This window comes from Dunckerocampus dactyliophorus, chromosome 21, assembly GCF_027744805.1.
Source record: "Dunckerocampus dactyliophorus isolate RoL2022-P2 chromosome 21, RoL_Ddac_1.1, whole genome shotgun sequence".
In the NCBI taxonomy this organism is placed as follows: Eukaryota; Metazoa; Chordata; class Actinopteri; order Syngnathiformes; family Syngnathidae; genus Dunckerocampus; species Dunckerocampus dactyliophorus.
This window is the reverse complement of record NC_072839.1, coordinates 5,674,799-5,688,114: the sequence shown is the minus strand read 5'-3', so window position 1 is coordinate 5,688,114 and position 13,316 is coordinate 5,674,799. Positions and strand designations below refer to the sequence as shown.

General features: G+C 42.9%; 2 protein-coding genes across 2 annotated transcripts; both read left to right on the top strand.

Moving 5' to 3' along the window:
- Positions 1–233: 233 nt before the first annotated feature.
- bmi1a (bmi1 polycomb ring finger oncogene 1a) lies at positions 234–6,361 on the top strand. The gene is made up of 10 exons (XM_054766347.1): positions 234–594; positions 3,173–3,300; positions 3,373–3,469; positions 3,538–3,593; positions 3,675–3,722; positions 3,837–3,951; positions 4,040–4,079; positions 4,163–4,261; positions 4,518–4,598; positions 5,421–6,361. Exons 2-10 carry the CDS (start codon positions 3,189–3,191, stop codon positions 5,766–5,768), a joined length of 996 nt encoding a protein of 331 aa, XP_054622322.1. The 5' UTR covers positions 234–594; positions 3,173–3,188; the 3' UTR covers positions 5,769–6,361.
- A 2,222-nt stretch (positions 6,362–8,583) lies between these two features.
- On the top strand, positions 8,584–11,767 carry spag6 (sperm associated antigen 6). Its single transcript, XM_054765030.1, has 11 exons — positions 8,584–8,702; positions 8,805–8,900; positions 8,975–9,141; positions 9,530–9,713; positions 9,783–9,988; positions 10,399–10,572; positions 10,640–10,792; positions 10,856–11,047; positions 11,124–11,240; positions 11,304–11,449; positions 11,535–11,767. Exons 1-11 carry the CDS (start codon positions 8,678–8,680, stop codon positions 11,596–11,598), a joined length of 1,524 nt encoding a protein of 507 aa, XP_054621005.1. The 5' UTR covers positions 8,584–8,677; the 3' UTR covers positions 11,599–11,767.
- Positions 11,768–13,316: the final 1,549 nt, after the last annotated feature.

Here is a 13,316-nt window from a genome sequence, read left to right as displayed (position 1 = left end):
CCACAAAGCTGCTTTGTCGTAAATGATATCTAAAAAGCGTTTATCAAATGTCAAAATGAATGTAAATGCGTGCAACGCGAGGCGTCACGTCTTTACCGAGTGGCGTGAATAAGTAACCTCCGACAGTAAATGTAACGCTCCCTTAAGAGGGTGGGTCATGTGACCAAAGTGGGCGGGTCCAAGTACAAGCCATTTTGGGGACGGTGTCAGTTTCCACCGAGCGCGCACACGCATACACGCACACTACTACGGCTGCTGCTGCTGCGTTTCCACTCAGGAGGAGGAGGGGGGGCTAAGTGGGCTATTTTGGAGGCAAAGTTGCAGTGACCAAGTGTGGACCGGACCCGAGCCCAAGCCGGAGGACTCTCGCCGTGCTCGGCTAACAAAGTCCTCGGGTCGCCCACGGAGGGCAGTATCTGTTCCTTCCCCCCTACCCCCGTGTGAAATGCGCTCGCCTCGGCCACTGACAGCGTCTGCAGCCTGCTTCAAGATGGCGGCTCGGCTCCGATTCATTCGCTGCTGATCGCCTCCCAACTTTCATTGTCTGTCCGCCGCCCCCTCCAGCAGCACGACACCCCGAAGCCCGGCGCACAGGTAGGCTTTCTCGCCGTCGCCTCGGACTCTAAGCGTGGGTCTAGTGTGGTTCTTTTGTGGGGTGGGGGATCCTCTCACACCGATCCAGAGGTGGATGTTGAGCTTTCATCGGTGTAGCCGCGACGTGGAGCCTTGTGTGTGTGTGTGTGTGTGTGTGTGTGTGTGTGTGTACTTTTCGGCGGATCTGTCGGTGAAAATAGGTTCCAATCTCTGCTTTAAACCCGTTTTAAGCCCCACGGAACGACTGGGTTCCACGGTGGTTAGCTTAGCAGCGTGTCCGTATGCCTCTACGGTGCACCGGGCGTGTTTTGACTGTTTTTTGTTCGAGGAAAGTGTCAGTTTGCGGCAGAAGCGGGCTCCTCTGGGCTCGCATGTTAGCACCAGAGTGTGCTCCAACGGTTCCTAACGGAACCACGTTTGCTTTGAGCCTCCACATTGCATACGATTGGCATGTTTAGGTCTTTGTGCACACGGCGTGGTGTTGTTTGTGTGTGTTGATGATCTCATTTGTGAGTTTTTAACTTAACTTGGAGGACCAGGAGGAAGCGAGGTGCTTTCGTTGGGGCTGCAAATGTAGGCTACACCACCATACCATATACCATATTCATCATATATAATGCTTTTTAATTTACTACATTTGCAGATGGGACACTAAAGGAAATCATTATCTTGCAAAAGCTTACTAAATGTGTGTCTGTGTCTGTGGCGTATGTGTGTGGCGGAGCTGCTCCAAAAAATCAACCACATTACATGTGATGTTTGGTGCTTTAAACTGTTGTTATAAATGAGCGTATTTTCACCTTTTTGTTAATGCTAATTGCTTTACTGCACACTAATACATGATCGCCCTCACCGTGGTCTCGCAGGTTCGTCAATCTAGTTAATATTTTAACTAACATCCTTTTTATGTTGACTTTATGCCTTTTGCCACATGTGTGCAGCTCGTTTTGCTTCTTATGTAAACATTTTGGTAGTAAGGACAAATCTCATTTTTTTGTCCATGTAGAAGACACAAATATTGTGACCACTGTTGACCTTGAAGATGTGTATGAAAATTGGAGCAAATCCCTTTTAGGTTTTACACAAGAGTCCAGCCTTGCCTCAAACGTAGGAAAATAATGTTAAACTGTTAACTGATCACCAAGCAGGCACATGAAGCTGTTTAATGCGTGTCTGCTGTGTTTTTGTTGGTATTTTGCTGTGTATATGCCAATGCTAAGTCTGAAGCGTTTACAAAAAAAGTTTGAACTTTCTGCATTTTTCAGGGTCGAATCGTCATGTCCAAAAAGTCTTACCGCTTACTGTCTCACTGCATTTTTTGAGTGATACGTTGACGTGTTAAAAACAAGCTCAGTCAAAGACGCAATTCTGGATTCAAGTTCATTATGTCGCCCTATTCAAAAAAAATCCTAATTTGCAGGCGCCCTATAAAAATCGTATTTTTCCGTTAATGTAGTACATCTCAACAGTGATGCGTTCATGTGTTTAAAAACAAGCTCAGTAAAAAGATGCCATGCTGCATTCAAGTTCATTATGGCGCCCTATAAAACTAACATTTTGTGGTTAATCTACTACATTTTACGAGTGATGCATTCATGTGTCACAAAGAAGCTCTCAGAGCCGCTGCGTTGCATTCAAGTGCATTATAGCACATTAAAAATTTTATTTTGCAGCGAATTTTCCTAGTTTAAGAGTGATGCGTTCATGTGTTCAAGAACAAGCCCAGTAAAAAGCGATGCGTTGCAATCAAGTTCATTATACCGCGCTATAAAAATAATTTTGCGGTTAATATTCTCATTCTGCGCTTGGTACAGACGACCTGAGTAGAAACAAAACACGCTTCTCACGGATAACCCCTTTGGGAACGGCGTTTTATGTCGCCCTTATTTGACCTAAACGCCTCATTTAAGCGAAGACGGGTTCATTATTTTCCTCGCGCAAAATGGCAGCCGTGGTGCCTGTATATGTTTGCTATGTAATGTAGGAGTCCACTTAACGCGCGTGTCTCTCTCGCTTCTTGTTGTCCTGGATGCTTTTTTCATTTTTCCTGCGGTCTTGTCGTGTTGCGAGCGCCACACAGGTGGTTGCCATAGTAACGCCCAGGTTACCTTCCCACGTGACGTTACTTGTTTTTTAAAAAAATAAATATCAGGACTCATTCGTTTTTTTTCTGCATTTTTTTTTCTTGTAAAACCTCAGATTAAGTAAAAAATGTCGGGGCTTTGTCCCTTATGTTAGAATGTAAACGGTGATTTAAAAAAAAAAAGTATACTTTTTTTGTTTGCTATTGTGCAATTCTGCAGCAGGTTTTCCGTGTTTGGATGTCTTTTGTCATGTGACCCCTTCTCAATAGCGACAAGAGTCTTAAAAATATTATTGAAGTCTTTGTGGAGATTTATGAGGCGTCCATCGTGTGCGCGCTCCCCTCTGCTGATGCTCAAATTAGCATAAATGATGATGCTTTAACACAGTTTAAGCAAACAGCAGTAGCTTCCATCCAAATGGCTCATTTAATGACTTGTTTTTCTTCTTGCATGCAATTGACCCTTTTTTCTTTCTTCTTTTTGCATGCAATCAGCCTCCTTTTGCTCACCATGCATCGGACGACCAGGATCAAGATCACGGAGCTCAACCCTCACCTGATGTGCGTCCTGTGCGGGGGTTACTTCATTGACGCGACCACCATCATCGAGTGCCTGCACTCATGTGAGCGAAGCCCACTGACAGCAGCCACACACATTTCCATCAGTACATCAAGTCATTTTCTTTGTGCTGCAGTTTGCAAAATGTGCATCGTCCGTTACCTGGAAACCAGCAAATATTGTCCCATTTGTGACGTGCAAGTGCACAAAACCAAGCCTCTGCTCAACATTAGGTGAGTCTTCATTTATTGTGTGTTAATGTTCTTTTCAGTTACATGAAAGTTTGTCTTCCTGTGTGCAGGTCTGACAAAACTCTGCAGGACATTGTGTACAAGCTGGTGCCAGGTCTCTTTAAAAGTAAGATTATGCTTCTGCAGTCATTTTTTCCTAAGATTTAGAGGCAAAAATAGGAGCTGAAATAATGTGCATTGTCTTTAGATGAAATGAAGAGGAGAAGAGACTTTTATGCAGAACACCCTGTAGAAGGTGAGTTTGTTTTGTTCCTAAAAGGCTCATACTGCAACCAATGCAGTATTTTCTCTTACAAACACCATTTCCACCAAAGTGCATGAAGTCCTGTCTGTGTTGTGCTTCACGCAGCTTCTAACGGCTCCAATGAAGACCGTGGGGAAGTAGCAGACGAAGAAAAGAGAATCATCACAGATGATGAGATCATCAGCTTGTCTATTGAGTTCTTTGACCAGAGCGCCTGCAGGTAAAATGTTCATGCTGATTATCCAATTATCGATGGCAAGCAACGACACAAAGTTTTGATGAAGTATTTCTTTATTTTTGTTGTACAGACTGACAGGTCGTCTTGAAGACAAGCATCCTAAAGATCAGGTAAGCTGTGTGGTTTACCTCCTTTGCACCACAGATCAGTATCCTTACTATACTAACTTGTGTATTCTCTACATAATGCACAGATGGCAAACAAAAGGTACCTGCAGTGTCCAGCAGCAATGACCATCATGCATCTGAGGAAGTTCCTACGCAGCAAAATGGACATCCCTAACACTTACCAGGTACTTTGGTATAACTTTTAACTGTGGAAATTACAATATTTACCAGGGGTGGAACGGTACACATTCAAAGTGAGGGACAGGAAGGTGTATGTCCGCCGTTGCAAGCCTGGGGAGTGTGCATAAAAGCAGCCCAGCCTTCAGCCAAGAGCTTGAAAATCCTTTAGTAAAAGTCTCCTTTTATGGTGTACCCTAATATTCATAAGCGATATGATTTGAGGTATTTAATAAAATGGTTTGCATGTTGTTGTGTCCGTAGGTAGAAGTCATGTATGAAGACGAACCCCTGAAAGATTACTACACATTAATGGACATTGCTTACATCTACACTTGGAGAAGGGTGAGTGAGACATCTTCACGTTAATAAATGATGTATGCATGCACAGTGAGGAGAATCCAGGGTAAATAATAAGGGTTGTAATTACCTCTCTGAGGTCAGAGTTGCTGCAATCACGGCCGCTTTTCCAGAGCTTGTTCGAAGGCCATTTTCTTGGTCATCTTGGGCTTTTCTTGCAAAATATCCAAAGAGTGAAAGAAGAGCAACGCAACAATGTGTAATGCCCTCTGTGCTTATTGAAAGTAGTTAATATCGGTTCCATAGCGCATGTTAGGAAAAATGCTTGGTAATATGGCGAATGCAGAAGTTTATCAAGTAAACACGATTTGCAAAGGCGTCATTCAGATTGTGATCATTTTTGTATCGTTTGGCTATTTTGTGAGGCGAGTTGGCACAGAAAATGGCTAACATTGTGGCTAATATTTCAGGCTGCTGATATTTTCATAGCTGTGAATGAAGTATCAGTGACATCGTGACGTCTGACTGTAGCTTCACGTGCTTTTGTGCTCTAAAATTGGGGTACTGGCGTACATCACACCTGGTAATTGGTACAATCAGCATGCTTCAGCATTTAGGTGCCTGGGACTTTCAGTTTAAGAGGTTAAAGGTTATGAATTAATTTGTATGACTTCCTTTTTAGGATGACGACACTAGTTTATTTTTTTAAGATTATTTTTTTAGAACACGACCTAAAAAAGGCATAGTTAAAAAAAAGGCATCGTAAATTATGTCAAATATTTGTATATGAAGCAGAAGTTACTTTGCCTTTTATAGGACATGTTGTAAAAAAAAATGAGTGTTGCATGGTGTTTGGGGTCCCCACAGACCGGCCCCCTGCCCCTCCAGTACCGAGTCCGGCCCAACTGTAAGAAGATGAAAGTGAGCCATACCCAGCAGGAGGGCTCCAACCGCTCCGGTCCGGAGAGCGACTCAGCCAGCGACAAAGCCGGCAGTCCCGCGGGGGCCCCGTCCACGTCCTCCTCCCTGCCGAGCCCGGGCACCCCCGCGCAGTCCCCGCTCCCTCAGCCCCCGCACGGCCACGGCAAAGTGAATGGGACCCCGCCCGTGGCCCCTTCGACCGCGAGCCGCCCCTTCACGCAGCTGAGTGGCACGAACGGCAGCGGGAAGCCCAGGAAGATGTCCTTGAACGGCACGTCCACCTCGTCCGGATGACACCGAGTGGACCAGAGCGCTAACACCGTAGTTCCGTTGTATAGTCTTTCTACTCTGACGTTTTATGGTTACATGTCATTTCCGTAGCGCATTCATGGCATTTCAAAGTAAAAAAAAAAAAGCAACGAGGAAGTGGGGTGAGGATTTGACTATTAAAGATTGTGAGGGGAAACGAAGCTGACCGGAAAGCATTTACTAGCCATTGGAAATATAATTTAAACAAGTCACACAAGTGTGTTTTGTTCCAAACGAAACGTGTTTTGTCATGGTTGCTCCTCGTGTGTTTGAATATTTTAATGCATGCTCATGACACTTGTTTTTTGTTCTGCCCGTTTTGGGGCCCACGTCTGGCTTTGTTGTTTTAAAAAGGACAATTTTTTAAAAAACAAAACACGTTTTCTAGGAGCCACATGTACATAGTAATTGCATATTAAACATACAGTAAGTGCTATTTAATCAGCGGTGATGGAAAGATGCTTCCGGTATATTTCATGCTCAGTGACGTCACGTCTCCCTTTATTCGTTTATTTGCGCGATTGTATGGACTACTTATTGTATTGTTACTGTTGCACAGTATAAAACATCTAAATAAAAAGTTTTACACTTAACACGCCTCTGTCATTATTTTTATGCTTTACGGCATGCTGTAATTTATTTCTGTAAATAATGGAGTTGTTAGTATTTCACAGCAATCATTTTAAACAAAAATAGAAGTGATTGTAAATGTGTAAAATATCAATAAAACCACATTTTCGGATTTCGCCATCTACTCTTGTCGCGCATATTTTACGCGTCTGTTTACGCTGATTTAAATGTGCCACGTGAAATAAACGATAAACGTATTATTTCTCAAATTGCCCTCCCTTAAAACACTGAGTTCTAACACAAAATATAAAATCGCCACGTTTTTAAATATCTTCCGCTGTGTTTAATGGATGAAACGGATTCTTGTTTCCAAACTATAACGCGTCTGCCAGGACAATTATTGTAATTTGCAGTGACAGACTTTGCTGGGCGTTCACATTAAAGCCATAAATTGAGCAAGAGAAGAATGTCGGCATGGTAAGATTTAGTCCTCAAGTCCTGGGGCTGTCTTTCCTTGCAGCGTTCTTGTACCGTCTGGCTCTAAAAATGACAATTCAAAGAAACACTAATTCGCTCGGTAAACTAATCATTCCTGGTCAAATGGAGCCTATGCGAGTTTGAGCGTTTAGTTGTTCCGCGCTAAGTGGAAAATAGTCACAAAACAGGTTAGAAATTACCGTTGTTGGGCGGTCCTCTGGTCGCCCTTCGGGCGGGGACTTTTGCTCCTTGGTCGGCATTCTTGCTTCTGTCCTTTGGCTGCTGCGCGCAGTGCTGCCGGTAGAGGGCGCCCGTGGGAGTGCCTGAAAGTACAACACAAGCTTTCATAAGAACGGTTGCCCTACTCTACTAAAAAGATTGTGATCATTTTGAACAGTCTAAAAGCACACGACATGGATTAAAAAAAATACTAAAATATTTCATTAACATATATAGTTATATTATTATGCCGATATTATATTCTATTATATATAACATTTGATTTTCAATATTTAACATTTTTTAAGTACAAGGAAACATTCTTTTCCAATAACTAATATTTTTTCAAAGTGCATGACTCCAGTTGGATTTTGCTATTTTTTGTGCTAAGTAAAAAGGCGTATCCTAAAAGAAAAGTGATTTTTGGACAGACTGTGTTTGGGGTTTCTTGCACTTCAAAAGCGGGAAAACCCCCCACAATATTTGACAATATAATCGTGAATCAATTTAAACAAGTTAGAAATAAATGGAACCCACAAATTAATAATCACTGGTTCATAAATGAATAACGTGAACTAATGGCCATGTTATCGGTACATTAGTATTAAGTGTTATAAATATCGATACGGTTTATACAACGTGCAGCTCAAAAAAATGTAATATGGTGCAATAGTTCGATTTCAGACTCAAGAGATTTCAATTAAAAGAGACCAATTAAAAGCTCAGAAAGTTTTGCCGTTCATTTGTGCGCACCAACTTACATTTAACATGATCTTTTTTCTAATTGGATGACACTTTTTATTCAGTGAAAGATATATTCGTCAAAATAATTAATACATTCTTGAAATATTTCACTAAATGTTTTAATTGAACTACTAAAATTAATCTTTCCAATATATTGTCATTAATTGAAATGTAGGCCGCTTTACATAAAAATAGACTACGTAAATATTTCGAACACTCGGCTTAAAGTGCTAACATTACATGACGTGGCTGAAGTCCTACAACACGTTTACTTCATCTAAACGGAATTTTGTCTTTCATCACAATTTAAGGCTAAAAATAGTGTTTTTTAGTTCGAATAAACCGGAACCAAATGAAATATTAAAACTTTTAAAACTCAAATTTGGATTAAACTGGATAATACGTATGTTAAAAACAACGCGTGATGAACCATACAAGAGTAATAATGCTGTCCATGATAGACGATCTTCGGCCAGGCACTGCGCGTCCTACTGCCTTGGTGTTTCCTTGACAACATGAAACAATACAGACGTCTACATGCAAGGACACTTACCTAGAAGACAAGTGGCTGTGACAAAGATCCTCAAGAGAAGTGGAAAACTGGCGAGTCACAGGTTGTCTATTCTTTTTTTTTTAAGTGCAGAACTCGCGCTAGCACCTAAAAGACAAAAACATGCAACACATGAACGTTGAGACAAACGCGGCGTCATTTCTTTGTCATAAAATAACGGAGTGTCGTGACGGGAGTTTGACGTTGCACTCGTCACTGTATTTCACACCGGAAGCCAAACTTCGTGCGGCTGAACGACGTCACTCATGTTGCCATTTTCTGCACACAGGTTTGAAAAATATCCTTGAAGCCATCGCAATTGGAGGCCAACACGATGACTCAAAGGCAGATCGTTCAAGGTGCCATTATTAACTTATGTGGGTTGACAATCTGCGTGTCCTGACTCTGTGTGTGTGTGTGTGTGTGTGCGTGTGTGTGTGTGCGCGCGCGCGTGTCTGCAGTATTCGAGCAGTATAACAAATCAAGAATGCAGTTTGTGCAAACGGTTGCTGATTTGGCAGATCGACCACAAAACATAGAAATCCTCCAAAAAGCGGGTAAAAAGACAGCCGTACTGTCTGAGGCAACTTTTGATCCTGCAGCTAAAAATGCTGCACTCACCTCCTTGCAGGTGTCATGTCCATGCTGAGGCCCCTGATGCTGGACGTGGTTCCTGGCATCCAGCAGAAAGCAGCCTTGGCTTTGGGACGACTGGCTGACCACAACGTTGACCTAGCAGAGTCTTTGGTGAAAGAGGACATCCTGCCTCAGCTCATCCGCTCCCTGACCCTGCAAAATGTCAGTATCTTCAACACCGTGCTGACATTATCAGCACCTTTACTCAGCATTGTATGTAGTATAGCAGCACGGAATCATCCACTCACCAGACAGAACAGGAGAAATACCGAATGATATGCACAAGCAAAATCACCTTTTACAAAGACAATAACGCCCAGTTTTGCCTGACACTACCAACGCAAACATTACATAGCACGACTTTATGTACTTTATTGTAGACTTCAATGATGTAGAACATCACTGCGACATACTGAGAGGTGTTTATGTAGATCTTACACCAAATGATCAGATTTCCGATTTTAAGTCAAAGTGAGTATTAATACATTTTCTACTGCATCTCGTAGAGCATTACATTACATGACATTATTTCCATGTGTTTTGTGCACAGAGGTTATATAAGAAAGCAGCAGCATTTGTCCTGCGAGCGGTGGCCAAACACTCCCCTGAACTGGCTCTGGCGGTGGTGACAAACGGGGGTGTGGACGCGCTGGTTCTCTGTCTCGAAGAGTTTGACCCCGGTGTGAAAGAAGCTGCTGCTTGGGCTCTGGGCTACATTGCGCGACACAACGAGGGTAAGATGACACGCTTTCCTCTTGTGATTTCTTCACGTTGTCAATGTGGGCTTTTTTGTTTTTTTGCAGCCTTGTCCCAGTCCATTGTGGACGCAGGTGCCGTCCCCATGCTGGTGTTGTGCCTCCTGGAGCCTGAGATCGCCCTCAAACGCATCGCCGCCTCGGTGCTCAGCGACATCTCCAAACACACGCCAGAATTGGCCCAAATCGTGGTGGAAGCTGGCGCCATTGCACACCTGGCACAGATGATCCTCAACCCAGACACCAAACTCAGGGTAAGTCCTGTGCAGGAGTGACAGTTTCTCGCTGATGTTGGCTGATACAACTTCAAAAAACAGTGCTGGAGTGTGGCCTCTTGACTTCTCCTGGGTTGCAAAGATACAGTAGATCCTCACTATTGGTGGGGTTACGTTTCACATGAATGGCAAAAAACTGTGAAGAATGGACGCAACCATAAAAAGCTCTACTCCAAGTCCTACAATAAGACTATCACAGATAATGAACACATTTTAAATGGACTTTTACACAAAATTACATTGTATTGTATTGTATTGTTCTTACAAAAAGTGCAGTTGCACACCATCATGTATTGTCAAAGCATCCTTCTGCTGGACTGCGTCCTCTGTTGGCTTCATAGTACTCCTACCCCCTGTAGATATCAAGGAGTGTGTTTTTGTCTGTCCAGAGGCAGGTATTCTCTGCTCTGGGCCAGATCAGCAAACACTCCGTCTGCTTGGCAGAATTGGTGATTGAGGCGGACGTCTTTCCTGCAGCCATGATGTGCCTCAGGGACCCGGACGAGTGTGTCAAAAAAAACGTCACCATCCTGATGAGGGAGGTGGTTAAACACACCCCTGAGGTACTGCGCATAGGCACGCTGTACAACTCACACACACGCGCCAACACATAGGTGTGTGTCTTTGCAGCTGTCGCAGGTGATAGTGAACTGTGGCGGAACCTCAGAAGTGATCACCTACCTTGGGGAGTGCCGTGGAAGTCTGAGGTTGCCAGGGATCATGATGTTGGGTTATGTGGCAGCGCACAGTGAGAACCTGGCCATGGCTGTCATTCTTTCCCAGGTGTGTGGGGTTTTTTCAGCTTCTGGATTTATAGTATGTCATGACAACGCTCCTGTCTCGCAGGGGTTGCTCCAGCTGGCTCTGTGTCTATCAGAGGAGACGGAACATCACATCAAGGCCGCCACGGCCTGGTGCATAGGCCAGATAGGACATCACACGCCTGTGCACGCCAAGGCCGTGGCCACCGCTAACCTGCTACCCAAGCTGCTACAACTCTACACAGATGCCAGCAGCTCAGAAGACCTGCAGACCAAAGTATGCTCTTGCTGCTCTTGCCAAAGTGTTGGTGCAAAAAGCTGATCATCCACATCCATCCTGTTGGTTTGATCAGAGTAAAAAGTCCCTGAAGATGATCCTGCAGAAGTGTACCTTCCTGCCGGCACTGGAGTCCCTCCTCTATGATGCACCAACGAACATCATCAAACACGTAGTCTGCCAGTTCAGCAAGGCGAGTTGCTTAAAAACTACCATAATCCTTCCAACTGCTTAAATATCTCCTTTCATGTTGAAGGTGTTACCACATGACAATCAGGCTCGCCGACAGTTTGTCACCAGCGGGGGGTTAAAGAAAGTGCAGGAGATCCAGGCGGAGCCAGGCTCCCCCCTGCAGGAGCACATTAATTCCATCAACAGCTGCTTCCCAGAGGAGATCGTCAGGTACACATCCTTCGTTAACACGGTTATTCCTCTCATATCCATCCTCAGGAACCAAGAAAGGGTTTTTGTGTGTTTTACATTACAGGTACTACTCCCCAGGCTACTCAGAGGTGTTGCTAGAGCGCTTGGAGAATTTTAAGCCATCCTGAGACCAGCTTGCATTTCCTGTGCAACATCGCTGTAAATACATGTGCTTCACGTACAGCACGCCTCAGATCTTCAGTACACCGCTGGTTGTTTGGACGTTCTTGATAGAATGTAGGATATCATCAAATCATACAGACTGCTGATGGGAATATGCTGAAATAAGTAGATTACAGTAGGGTTAATTGGAATATAAAGTTCAAATAAAAGGACTTTAAATATCACCTGAGTGACCCCTGAAGAGTTTGTGCAGTCAAAAGTCAAATTCAGACATTCGGGACAATAACCGAGCTCTGCAGTGCCCCCTGGCGGCGGCTGTGGCTCCTGCGTACTGCTTGCAGTGTGCGTGTGTAGCAGCTGCTGCCCACATGGCGAGCAGCTCTTTGTTTATTGTCTGCTGCACCCACGTCCACGCTTGCTCCCCACATTGTGCTGTCGCCTTGGCCGGGAGATCCGAGCAGCTGGCGTCCCCGCCTCCTCTTTAACAAGATATTTTTAAATCCTCATCCATTCATACCACTGCTTTTAAGCTTGTTACTATTTAACGCAACATTCGATGTGTTTTGTTATACGGCTGCCATAAATCAGTCCATACAGATGATTATTTATTAATAAATACGTACGGCGTCGAGGGGAGTTGTATTAATTACATTATTGAATATTTCATTTGGAAACAAAGAAAACGTGACTATCGGACAGATTGGTACAACAACAAAAAATACTGGAGCCTTTATGACCCAGAAATAACAGTGAATCACATAACTAAATGCATGTAATGTTTGTTATTACCCACCGAAACTAAACCATATATTCATGTAATGGTAATAGCTGACGAGACCACCCTTGTTTCTTCGGTTTCTTTTTCATTTTAATTCCTGATACAACTAAAGGTACCTTTGTTTGGACAAATATAACAGTGACAACACAAATTGTTCATAAGAGTTCATTTTTTGGGCAGTACAATGCTGTAACTATTCACGTAAAAACGTAAGGGATTTCGGTTATAATCAAGAAAACCGTGGACGTTGCTGCATATCAGCTGTTAAATGAAACTCTTATGCGCTATATTTGTTATCATCATTACATTTGCCCAAACAAATGTACCTTCAGTTGTACCGGGCATTACAGTGGATCAATAAACTGAAGAAACAAGGGTGGTCTAATTCCATGACTGTATGTTGAGGATAAAGACAGCATTAACTTCCCTTTAATAAACGCAAACCTCTTTAGCTGCAGCTATTTCTTTTTAAACTTTTTTTTCGTGATACATTTTACTAATCGAGTAGTTAATTTTATGATTACTCATACTACTACAAAAATACACACGTGCAGTGGAATCAAATTATGCTCCGTGTTTCCATTTATTCGATGGCATGAATAACTTATTCTATTGTTGCACAAGATTGACCCATTTTAAATAATTTCATGGATTCCCATAGACTAATATAATTAAACATATATTAGATATATTTTCTATTTACCTTGTGTATTTAGCTAGTGACTTCAGTTACATCACTAGCAAATCGAATAATAGCTTAATAAAAATACATTCAAATACAGACGGGAAAAAAAGTTGGTTTATTCATTCGAATGAAACAGATTAAATAATACACGAGATTATTTTCATTTTTAAAAGAGTATACAACTTATAAAATGCCAAAGAAGCTGTTCAAAGAATACTGTACATTCAAATATTCCATAATGTATTATAATTTAAAAAAAT